Here is a 13,223-nt window from a genome sequence, read left to right on the forward strand (position 1 = left end):
ACAAATTTGATGCTGGTTCATATAGACTATATCATTTAAGCTTCACAAAAAGGCTACAATGCGCACGTTATTATCCCCATTTAAAAGGGTAGGACGTGGAGGTTCAGAGAAGTTCTGTAATTTGCCTGGGGTTGTAGCCACACACATCATGGCAAAAGTGGGATTTGAACCCAAATCAGCCCCACTCCAAAGTAGGTGGTTTTTTCTAGTCTTTGGTGGTATAAAAATGAATAATTGATATTTAATGATATGTAAGTCAGAAATCTTGGCATGTTTACTGTGTAGAATTTATTTTCCTTTTAATCTAGCTTGATAATGTTGAAAAGTTCACTTTAATGGTGTTTTCCAAGAACAATGGAAATAACAATGTCAGTGGAATCCACAAGTAGCTATCACCACCTAGTTGCTACCTAGAAAAAAAAAAAAATTAGTACTTCTAGGTGTGTTGGTTGAAAATATGATTTTTTTTTTTGCGGTACGCGGGCCTCTCCACCGCTGTGGCCTCTCCCGTTGCGGAGCACAGGCTCCGGACGCGCAGGCTCAGCGGCCATGGCTCACAGGCCCAGCCGCTCCATGGCATGTGGGATCTTCCCGGACCGGGGCACGAACCCGCGTCCCCTGCATCAGCAGGCGGACTCTCAACCACTGCGCCACCAGGGAAGCCCCAAAAATATGATATTTTGATATCATATTTATATGATATCAAATATATGAAAATATTTTAATGAATATGTTTTACAGCATGGCTGTACTTAGAATTATTCTTCTGATCGTTTCAAACTTATCTTTTGTGCTACTAATGCTTCAGTTTGTTGTGCTTCAGATAGAATGAAATAGTCATAAAGTGTAACTTTCATAAATGACTTGAAGTATTTCGTGAATAAAATTGATCAAAGGTGGCTGATGGATCTTTTTGTTGTCACTCTTTATTTAATCTGTAAATTATAACCTAGTAATCTGGCCAATATTTATTCTTTTGTACTTTAGTTGAAATATACTTCAGGTTAGATAAAATATGATATAGAAATCACTGGTAATAACTATATATATAGAGAGAGTTAGATTTGACAAATGAATGAGAAATGTATACCAGTTATCCAGTCCACAATGTTTACCTAGAATCAGAGCTTGCGTCTTCATTGCAAAACACACTGTCACTTTAGGCTAATTCAGTAAACAGTAGCTCCTGTTGGATTGCCTGGTCTATCTGTTGCAGTTTCAGCTTTCAGAGATGACTACAGAGTGTTTAGGGGAGAATAAAATGCACAAAAACAAAACTATTCTGATCTAAACTACTTTAACTTCACAGCCCCCTTCCTTGTCAAGTCCTCGTCCCATACTCTCGCATGGTGTCTCGTGTCTGTGGTGGGAATAATGCTGTACTTCACATTTGTGTGGCACGTAGCACTTTACCAAGCCCTTTCACTTAAATGTCATTTGGATTTTGCACTAAGAGCAGCATGTAGATATGCTGTTGACCATAGCCTTGTCATCTAGGCAGTGTGCTTTCAAAAGCAGAAGGCTAAATGGCTAGGGCGATTTTAAATATCTTTAGAACTATAGGAGAGTCTTAGCAAAATTGGGGTCGCTTTTGAAGAAATAGTTGCAACCATCTGAGTTAACCTAATTATCATGTTGAACCCACACATGCGAATGTGTATCTATCAAGTCTTTCTAGTAGTCCAGAATTTTCTTAACACTCAGAAAGTGTGAGTTTGACTTTCCTGGGTGGGAAAGGCTCAGTTATCTTCTATAGCAGTGTCTGTTTATCCAAATATTCATGTTTCATAAGTAGACATCTTTTCTTCGTGTACATTATTTCAGACTTTCAGGACTTCAATTTTTGACAATATGGTTTTTATTCCATATATGACCTATTTATTTCAATTCTTTTGTAAAACATTTAACTCTCATTTGGATTCTTAAACATCTGAAACAAGCAATTATGGAAAAGTATTCAAATAATATATATAAGCTATTAATGTAAATAAAGTTATCCATGCAATATTACAGAATAATATATATATTACACAATAACATGTAATAATATATATATTACAGAATAATAATAATATATTACAGAATAATATATAGTGTAAAAGTACTTGCATTTAGAAAATACGTATTAAACTGTTTTCACCTCATAAATTTGTATCTCTGGCCTTTATATTGATCTGCTAGGAGTGTCAATTTTGTGTTTTAATAAGAAAATTGTAATAAAAATTTGGGGTTTCATTTAAGGTGAGGTTTTTGTATTTGGGTTTGTTTTTATACAGTAGAGTTTAATCCATGTGTTGCTTTTCTTCAAGTATAGTTTAAAGGAGTACATTTGGAACGTGTTTTTGGAAAAAGCATATTAATGTAGCAGAAGAGACTTCAGTGCACACTTTCGAAGAAAAAGTTTCTGAGCATTAAGTGGTAAAAGGCAATAATAATTCAAATGATGGTAACAAGCCAATGCTAAAAAGAATGCATGTTCTGTGTATCCAGCCATTTCACATGAACTAACCTCGTTTAAAAGAATACATTTTCCATTCACTGTGCACATACGTGTAATCATTTTGACTAAAATCAATTGCCATTATCATGCCAACTAAATCTGCAGTAGAATGTATTAGTTGCCAGATACCATACAAAATATTGTTTAAAATAATGATGGTTGAATCCCAGAAATGAATAGATGCAATTTGTAATAATTAGTTACAATGCCAAGAAACACTCCAGAGAGAAAAGTTAATGTTAATTTTTAATGTGTAGCATCTCTAAATTGCTATGGTAAAGCTTATGTTATGGTAGCAAGAAGTGGCATTTTATGCTAAAATATGTTGAAACTTAGAGATGAGCCTAATTGCTTTTCTTTCTTTCCTGAACATGGTAGGACCTGATCGTTGCAAAACGAACCCGTGCCTTAATGGGGGCACCTGTTATCCTACTGAAACTTCCTATGTGTGCACCTGTGTGCCAGGATACAGTGGAGACCAGTGTGAACTTGGTAAGATGTTCTCGCGTGAAAGACTGTAGTGCTTTTCCAGAAGATGTACTGGGGGAGAATTTATATTGCTTGAATCAATCAGAGGATTTCGGAGAAACCTATGTGTAGATGAATTACACGTTAAGTGAAATTAAAATCTTAGAGTAAGTTAAGTAGGGTGTGGGAAAGAGGGATAGATATTTACTGAATTTTGTTGATATACCCAAGACTCAGTGAAGCTTACTGGGGTCAGCTGTGTCTTTGTGTGTTTTTTACACATAGACTTTACAAATGTAAAGTTGTGTTAAGTATTGACAAATATGTTGATCTGTCCCCACATCTGTACATCAATAAATTATCAATTTAAATACAAATTTTGTAAGAAAGCTCTATTTAAAAAATAGGGAGTTTTTCTGTTTTGAGATAACTTGTGTCTCTCATGTGGAACAGGAAAGCTCCTTCTCTGGCTGTCCCCAGAGACCAGCCTCACCCACCTCTCCCTCAAGACCTTGTGACATTGTTGTCTCCCTCCTCTCTTTTGGGTTCCAAAGAATATCACTGTCCCTTTACTAAATCAGCTCCTTTTACTCCCATTCTTATTTAGGTTTCCTTTTCCTTAAAAATTTTTTTTAAAAAGGACCCCAGTTTTGATTTGGCTGAATATAGTTGTTGACTCTAGAAAAGAAATGATGGGATCTACTGACTAGGTGCTCCTTCTGGCAGCACCATAATGGTTTACTCATAATGATCAAATAAGGAAGGCCCATGGATTACACTTTAGATTACACAGCAGTATTGAGATAAAACCCCCAGCATTCATGTTAAAAGAATACTTATCTTTAAAAAAAAAAAAGTCAACAGAGCTAGTAAGCTCAATTTGTATACTAATCAGTGAGGATATAGAGATCGCAATAGATAACATTTAAGAAGTAATTATATTTTAAATATCAAGTTTACATATATATGTATAAAAACATTTCTGTTGCCCCCATTCTTTTTCACATTACAATCAGTTAAAAATAATTTAATGAGTTATTATATGTGAAGCTGTTAGATCAGTGCGGGCACTTAGTGAACACTATAAAAGTATTTGCCATCATTATTATATAATTTTTTTCCTAAGGCCTTTTCTTTAGGGAAGAATACAGTATATACCTCTTAGAAATTTAATTTACTTTGTATATTCATTTTTAATAATATAAAGATTAATTAAATTTTTAGTGGAATTACAAAATGCTATGGAATAAAGGCATTCATTTCATCACAAGAGATCATAGAGGTCTATGTTAGAAAGGTTGCATTTGATACAGATTGAAGTTGGGGAAGATTTTGATAAGTGGGAGAGGGGGGGCTCAACACAGCAAACAAAAGCACAGAGACCACAAACTGCAGAATGCATCCGAGGGGCTACGAGTATTCGGGATGCCTGCTTAGGGGTTTGTGAGAGAGAAACATTGGGAAAGAGTATTGGAAAGCAGGTTGGATCTAGATAGGTCTAGGAAGGTCCTGGATCCAATGTACTGAAGAGGTTTACTTCATACTCTAGCCAAGTGATTCTGAGACTTTAGCATGCGTGAGAATCCCTTATAGGGCTTGGTAAACTACAGTGTGTTGTTCCCATCCTCCACAGTATCAGATTCAGTAGGTCTGGGGTGGGCCTGGGAACATGCATTTCTAATCTCAGGTGATGCTGATACTGCTGGTCCGGGGCCACACTTTGAGGACCACTGCCCTGGATAATTGGGGCCCTTGGAATGTTTAGAAGCCAATGAGTAAAATTATCTTGATTGTGTCTAAAGAAGATGACAAGCAGCAGAGTGAAGGATATATTGGAGAGGGAAGAGCCCAGAGGCTATGCTCAGTTAAGCCTTTTCAGTGTTCCACATGTGAGGTTATCAGAGTGTGAGCTGGGATGGGGAGTGGGAAGGCTAGGGGGATTCTTTATTGGTTTTAGGACTCATGTGACTCATCTAAAAGCAATGGAGATAATGACCCTACTCTGAATATATTTGAAATTTTCTTCGGGTTGCCAGATTTAGCAAATAAAAATATTAGAAGATCAGTTAAATTTGAATTTTGGATAAAAAAAGATTTTTTTTTTAGTATAAGTATGCCCTAAATAAAGCATGTGACATACTAAAGTTTCTCCTTTTTTTAATCAGAAATTAAAATTTAACTGGCTATCCTGTATTTCACCTGGCAATCTTATACTAAATAAGATCCTTTGACCTGTTTTGAAAGTACTTTTGTGGCCTTTTACGATTTTGTTTCAGATTTTGATGAATGTCACTCTAATCCTTGTCGCAATGGAGCCACGTGTGTCGATGGGTTTAATACCTTCAGGTGTCTCTGCCTTCCAAGCTACGTTGGTGCACTTTGCGAGCAAGGTAAGAGCTCGTGCAACATTTGTATGATGAACAGGTTGATACTTCAACTGTTAATTCTAGACAGCCCTTTTTTTTTTTTTTTTGAGCAATTTTGGCCATGTTGCAGATTCTTTTTTGCAGAGGAAATTCATAGGTTGCCTAAATACATTAGGTTTCCTGATGTGTTTGTAGCTCACAACATCTGAACAACAGTGTTGATTTGATCATTGTTGCTTTACTGATAGAATGGAATTGCAGACAGGCACACTGAGCTGAATTTAAGGACATCTGTCCACCTAAAGGAATGTTGTTGTATGTATTCCTCCTGGGGACAAATTAGGCATTGATTTTAATCCATGTATGTGGCTTGTACCAAGGAGTATTGAATTCAATGTTAGTTGCCTTTATTTTCTCCCCCTAAGCACGTGAGACTCAATGGGCTTATTGTTCATAGTCAATCATCTCTGGAGAATGAGTTAATACAGTTGTGTGAATACGTTCGTCTTGGCTTGGCAAATAATACAGAAAAGATATTGTGAACCAGGTTTCTTTCCTACTGAAGAAACATCTACTTTTTCTGAGTGAAAGAAAGGCTTAAATTCATGATGGCTTGAATCGTGTGATCCCTGTAATTTGCATTTTATGGCCAACATGAGATGTATTTTGGGTGGTTTTTTTTTTTTTTTTTTTTTTTTTTTTTGCGGTACGCCGGCCTCTCACTGTTGCGGCCTCTCCCGTTGCGGAGCACAGGCTCCGGACGCGCAGGCTCAGCAGCCATGGCTCACGGGCCCAGCCACTCCGCGGCATGTGGGATCTTCCCAGACCGGGGCACGAACCCGTGTCCCCTGCATCGGCAGGCGGACTCTCAACCACTGCGCCACCAGGGAAGCCCTTGGGTGGTTAATGGTAACATTTCTGAGCCCGTCAATCAGAAACAAATTGCATACTCAGCACACTCAGTTTTGGACCATCGATTTCCTCTACTTAAAGTCATACGGTGGTTCGGCTTTGACAAAAGTGCTTAATGCCAAACTTCCATTCCACCAGACAAAACGAAAATGAGTGTCTAATAACTCAGGCACATTGGGTCTGGCCTCACATTCAGCTTTGCAGCATTAATCTGGATGGCACCACAATTAAAGCAAAAGTAAAATGAGCATGCATTGAATTGCCAGTGGAAGGAGATGGGTGATGCTTGGGTTTTTTAGGGTTGTTTTTTTTCTTTTTCTTTATTGCATAGGATGGGTCTGTTTCAGAATTTTAAAAGGTAAATATGATAATTGACCAGACAAGATCCCCTTCTTTAAGAAAAACAGTAAGAAAGATGCTATTTGTTGAAGAAAACAAAAGGGTGAGATACTTGAGACATTCATATATCTTATTGATAAAAACGATTCTGGCTTCGCTTAGTTCCAAGTATAAGGAGTGATTCAAAAAATCATTTGTTCAACAAGTGTTTATTGAGAACCTACTGTCTGCCAGGCACTGTTCTGGGCACTGGCGATAGAGCTCTGAATAAAACAATGTCTCTGATCTTCCTAACCCAGCATAATTCTTGGCAGGGAATAAAAAGAGATAGTATTTGTTGGATACTTTATAATTTACCATATGCCTCCAGGGTACACCATTTCCTTTGGTTGATAGCAGTATTTCTGTGGGTTAAGTGGGCCAGAAATTGAGGCTCAGGAAGGAAAAGTGATGTGTTCAAAGTCGCACAGCTAGTAAATTAGACAGTGGGCAAAATGAACCTAAGTAGCCTTGGAAAGCCCAGTTTTTTCTCAGTATCTTCACTCTTCTAAAGTCACTTTTAAATATAAGCATTTTATTTATATGTGAATCTGATAGATTCAGCAGCAACATCCTTGGAAGGGAGTTTGGGACCAATTACCTTTTTCTTCTCTTTAAAAGAATATTAAAGAGGAAAATTTTAATTTTTTTTTCCATTTCTGGTACCACCTAACTGTCAGGTATATTCTATTTTACCTTAAAGCAAGTTTAACTTTCATCCACATTATTTGCTGAGAAACAGCTATCCCAGTCTGTTTACCAGAGGCAGCTGTGCTCCTGTGATTTATTGCCAGGACGCTGATTTTTTTTTTCCTCTTTCCAGGTTGCCTAAGAACAAATGTTTTCTTCATTAACAGCAGTATTGCTGTCTAAACAGTTTTCTATCCAAATTTCGGTGATGACTGTGTTGTTTCTTCAGCTGACCTATTCTGTTCTCTGCCTTAGAAACTTCACAACTCCCAATAACTCTGAAACATTTGGTGGAATGATAACAGATCTTAAAATCTAGAAGAAGGTCTTAGAACATTGGAGAGACAGTTCTGTACAGTTTGCCCCCAAAGTCAAGATACAGCTTGCCAGCCAGAAGTGCTGAAGTGTTGACAGTTTCTTAAGGCTTGAGGGCTACATGTCAGAAGTGTTGAAAACATTACCTATATAGCATAAAGAGAATAGATTTTTAGTGAGATTGTTTAAGAGTGACAGTTTCAGCTTCTGTGGTCATGAACAAGTGCTGTCGTACCCTTCCCCACCTCCCCCGAAACACACAGGCAAAGCTAAATCTGGGACTTTGTAATGTAACCTATGCACTACGGGAGTTTTAAAGTATAAGAAATATTTCCCAATGTAGGATAACACTTAAGAAAACATCAATCCAAAAGAGTTGCCTTTTAATAGATGATATGTATGTCACATTATTTTTAGGTAAGTTGGAACAAACAGACTGCTTCTGAAATTCTCCTTTCAGAATAGCCTCCTAGAAGACGCTGCTTGATACATAGTCCTTAATTACATATGTGATGAATTCATGAATAGTAAAAATTAGGTGAATCAGTGTGGATATTTGGCTTTTTTAAAAAATAAAAACTCGTCTGTTGTGTGATTTGCACATTATTTACAACCATTGGGAAGTTATGAGAGTACAGATAAATAATCTGTCCCTATTTGGTTTTAGCAGAACCACTGCCTCTATGTTTTGGACCCATGTCCTGATAGGAATATACACACCTGCTAATTGAGGAAGGCATTATAACAATGTCGTTGTCATGCATCTAAACTTTAGGTTCCTTTGGTGTTTTGTGTGTAAGAGGAAAAATACTTAATCTATCTCAGTGATAAAAGACAAAGAAAGAAAACCAGACTAAAACCATTTGGGTTAATAGAGGATAAGAGTGTATAGAATAATTTTTTTCTGATATATTATTCAGTAAGTTACGGCTCCTCTAGAACCTTAAACTGCGTGACTTCAAACAAATGATCATTTCCAAGGTTAAGGGAAGCTATGCTATTACAATATTATATCATTGACTTTGTCAGTAAGGGTAGTCTAAAAAATTTTCCAACTCTCCTCCCCTATAAACTAACCCCTTCATATGTGAAGATCTGTTTCCTCCCCACCCTTCCCACCTCACTTCTGAAATCTTCCATGGGAACTCCGCGTCCTCCCCCCAAAAAAATCACTACATCCAAGTAGCCAAAATAGGCTTCACTCTTGGGTGCCGAGTGCTACTGTGATACCAAACCACCTAACTGTGTCTTGAGTCCTTTCCTGTGAAATTTGGTGGTGTCCAAACAACGCTGTAATATAACTCAAAACTTCCGGTGCACATTGTTTAAATCAATTAGTCAGCTGGCTCTAACTAAGGCCTGATAGACTAAACTGAAATAAAGACTGCTCTCAGAGATAAGCTGCATCTGTTGTATGATTATGGTCTGAATCACTGAAGCCAGGAAAAAATTAACTCTCTCACCATGCAAGCTTTCCCAGAATTACAGGACGAGGAGGAAATGCAGTGAGAATCAGGAGACAATCTGACTTTCAACTTGACCACCAAGTCAGACATATAAAATGAGCATTCATTTCATCTAGTAGAGTTTTATCTTCATCAATCAGTAAAAGTAGGGGAGGGGAGGATGTTCATGAGATAACCTGGAGTTTTCACAGTGTCTCCAATTTCATAAACTTCGCAGTTTTGTTAGTTTTTACACGTAACTAGCTCAGTATCTTTGTGAGATGTTTCGCGAAAGTTAAAATTATTTCTATTGATTACTAACGTACAGTTTAATCTCACCTGTGAGTGGGCAAGTCCAGGGGAAGATTGCCAATGAGAATGCAGTTCTAGGGACTTCCCTGGCGGTCCAGTGGTTAAGACTCCGCGCTTCCACTGCCAGGGGCACGGGTTTGATCCCTGCTCAGGGAACTAAGATCCTGCATGCCGTGCGGCACGGCAAAAAAAAAAAAAAAAAAAGAGAGAGAATGCAGTTTTATGAGCAAGACAGCTTTCCTATGAAATACTTAAAAACTGGCAACCTAGAAATTATAGCTGAAGCTTACTGCCAGTGCAAAATTTAGACATATTTGAAAAGTGTTTTCATCTCACCAGGATACTGGTTACAGTGTGCTTGTTGCAAAAGAGAAAAATATATATTTATATACACATACACATATGCATATGTGTATATGGTGTGATGGAATGAGGGGTACTAAATTAAAGTCATTCTTGATAAACTTCAAATCCCGATGCTTTTGCACTGGGAGTTACCTATATTCCCTCTCATTTTGGGAAAAAGGCTCACAGTCCTTAGCTATATCCCAGAAGCTGCCGACTGATGAAGAATTTTTTTCTTCTCTTAGTAAATCTTACAAGAGCCTGTGGCCATCTAGCTCTCTCTTCGGGAAGTGGGAAAGGACTATTTCCAGAGCCTTTGAAGTCCTTAAGCAAATAGAGCATTCATAATCCTTTTAACCAGAATTCTTATCTTATCACTTGAATGATGCTCTTTAGAAAAGTTGTGTTGGCAAGGAATTAGCCCCAATTGCTTCACAAGGGAGTCAGTAGACACTGCAGTCTAAGGAGGTTTTGAATGGCCTCTTTCCAGTTTTTCTCCTGCTGAAACTGGCTTTCATCAGGGAAAGAGCAGTTCGATAGTGCCTTTCCAGTCCTAAGATGTATTGCCACCCACTTGGCAGGAATAATTTGGGCTCTCTTTATCATAATTTCTTTGTCATCATGACCAAAATTTGTGAATCCCTTGCTTCGAGGACGTTGCATTGATATTGGCTTGGGTCTCCTATGAACTTTTGGATGGGTGAATCAAGTCTGAATGACATAGATGAGTTTAATAAGCCCCTGCCTTGTTTCTTCCCAGACACGGAGACATGTGACTATGGCTGGCACAAATTTCAAGGGCAGTGCTACAAGTACTTTGCCCATCGACGTACGTGGGATGCAGCTGAACGGGAATGCCGTCTGCAGGGCGCCCATCTCACAAGCATTCTGTCTCATGAAGAACAAATGTTTGTGAATCGTATGTACCAAATATACATGGGTTTTCTGAAGCTTCATTCATTCTTACCACCTTCTTAGTTTCTCCTGTATCTAACTGAAAACAAATAGCTTTCTCAGTTGTGACTCAACTTATTAAATCCTTCATCTGTGAACTAAAATCATCTCTACTACATGAGCCCCCTACTTTGAAAAACATTCAACTGTAACATAGAAAGGCATTTCATGGTTTGCCAGCAGTAATAGTTGAAACAGCATGCTATAGGTCAAATCATATGAAATTACTATTTGATCATATTTTGACTTAAAGAAATGACCACCTCTTACGTTTCCAGTCTAATTCTTCCCAAGCTTTTGGTCTCTGTTTTGAATATATACATATGCTGTCTAAAGTAAAAGAGAAAATTGCTTTCAGTTATTTTTATCCCAGTAATTAAAATTGAGTTATAAATAGCACCCTAATCTTATCCTCTGTGCATAATTGGTTCTCATCCAAGTTTCTAATTATTTTAGACCATAGAAAGTGGGCCTCATATTAAGAACATGAATTGAGGGAGACTGAAAGCTAATGAAACTTATTAACAGAGCTGTTTAATAACTCCTTAGACTATAGCAAAGAGAGGAGGGCAGCTAGCTTTTAGGTAGAAAATATGTAGAAATTTTTTGCTCGTGAAGCATTGTTTGATGCTCTGTTAAATATGTTCTTGTGATGCCTGCTATCTCTTAGAAGTTTGTTAATTTGCAATCTGAGTAGAGGTTCATTTAACTTTTTTTCATGGCGTCTTTGCCTGTGACTCATTTCATGGTGAAAGTAATTATTTTTGAGGAAGTTTTGCAGATCTGTCCAGTCTAGGTGTTCACCATTAAAAATGCTTTGAGAAGAAGCACGTGGCTTCCAAAATGAGGCTAGCATGGGTGAGATCTGTCACATTTTATTGGTTCACTGAATTTTTGCCAATTGCACAGTTTAATAAAAAAGTAAGTGGAAAGTTTGTATCATGAGTAAAGATGGAAAAAAATGCTTAATTGTCATGCACTGCTAGGGAAATAATTGTCCATGTCTGATATTTTAACGTTTCACGATATTTGCAAACTAGCTTTTTGGTTTAAAACACATTGGGCAGAAGAACAAAAGATAGTTAGACCATGAAAGATTTTTATGAGCAACTAAACAGAAATCCAGCCAGAAAAGAGGATGCATGATTCATGCCAAAAATAGTTTGCTTTGATACATTTCGTCCATATGTGGGAAAGCTAATAAAATGTCTGTGTTGTTCCCCTTCTCAGGTGTGGGCCATGATTATCAGTGGATAGGCCTCAATGACAAGATGTTTGAACATGACTTCCGTTGGACCGATGGCAGCACACTGGTAAGTTACTGATGAAAATGACACTGATTCTAGAACTTGGTACTGTGTGTTGATTGCAGAGGCACATTAGACTGGAGACCAGTTAAATATCTTGCTCAGGGTCACTCAGTGAACTAGACGGGGGTTAAAAATAGAGGTAGTTCCCTGAGAACTGATCCGTCTACCAGTGCTCCAATCAAGGTGGCTCTCTTAAAAGAAGAGTGTATCCGATTTCCATTGAACCCGTAAACCGCAGGCTCAGCAGAATTGCCTCAGGTCTGTATTTCAGATGGTTATCTTTGTTTTGTATAGCTTCAAAGCAAAAAGGAAAATAATACACATAAGAGAAAAGGTCCTTTAAAAAATACCTTTTCTTCTTACATAATTGCCCTGGAAGTCTGCTATAAGGCATGGCTCATTTTTATCCAAGCAAACATGCTCATTTTTTACATCTTAAAAAAGATTGTTGAATTATGATCTTGTAAATTTCTTTCCATTCACTCTGCTGACTAATTATGTGGTTTTTTAGCTTTTTCTACTTCTTGAAGAAAGGAGTGATTTGATACCCACATCCTTGAGTAAGCTACAATAAGGTTCTTAAGTCAGGATGGGTGAAGCTGTTTTGAGTCACTACTAGTAAATACACAAGTCTAATTCTTTAGAACTAGTTCAAGTGTGGTTAGCTATAGTGGTGGTTCTGGGCTCGGGCTGTTCATTAGAATCACCTGGGGAACATAATTTAAGAACTGGTGTCTAGGCCTCAGCTCAAATTCATTAAAGCAAAACCTCTGGCAGCTATATTTTCTAAGTGTTCCCTGTGTGATTCTAAAATGCAGACAGAGTTGGGATCCACTGGGCTAGACAGTTAAGTGTAAATTCAATTCTAACTTAGATAAACAAGAGGAAGACTTGAAAATAAGCACGCACAAATAGAGTTTAAAAATTAAGTTTCATTCATTACTGCCATTCATCTGGATTTAATGAGTTTGTCAAAACATAAAGTTCATTCTAGAACAGAGGCCAAACGAATAATTGTTTTCAGAAGTTCTGCTCTGCCTGTTCAGGAAAGCTTCTCTGTGCTCTCCTGGACGTGCCCCTCAGTTTATGTCTGTGTCACTCCTTGTACTCAGTGCTTTGCACTCATTTATTCTCCACAGTAACTTTGAGAGGCATTAAGCGTTTTATAGGCAAGGCAAGGGATGGTCAGTTAGGCTAAGCTATTTGCCCACAGTCACAACGCTATTAA

At 37.7% G+C, this 13,223-nt stretch overlaps 1 protein-coding gene across 2 annotated transcripts in view; it reads left to right on the plus strand.

Moving 5' to 3' along the window:
• VCAN (versican) overlaps nt 1–13,223 on the plus strand; it is a 113,943-nt gene that overhangs the window by 76,320 nt on the left and 24,400 nt on the right. For both annotated transcript variants that reach the window (XM_022593304.3, XM_022593313.3), the window contains 4 exons: nt 2,879–2,992; nt 5,245–5,358; nt 10,492–10,650; nt 11,916–11,998. In XM_022593304.3, coding sequence (XP_022449012.2) covers nt 2,879–2,992; nt 5,245–5,358; nt 10,492–10,650; nt 11,916–11,998 — 470 coding nt within the window. The remainder of the gene's footprint in view (nt 1–2,878; nt 2,993–5,244; nt 5,359–10,491; nt 10,651–11,915; nt 11,999–13,223) is intronic.

This window comes from Delphinapterus leucas, chromosome 3 (genome assembly GCF_059928025.1).
Source record: "Delphinapterus leucas isolate spDelLeu-1000000601 "Yukka" chromosome 3, BTC_Dleu_Yukka2, whole genome shotgun sequence".
NCBI lineage: Eukaryota > Metazoa > Chordata > Mammalia > Artiodactyla > Monodontidae > Delphinapterus > Delphinapterus leucas.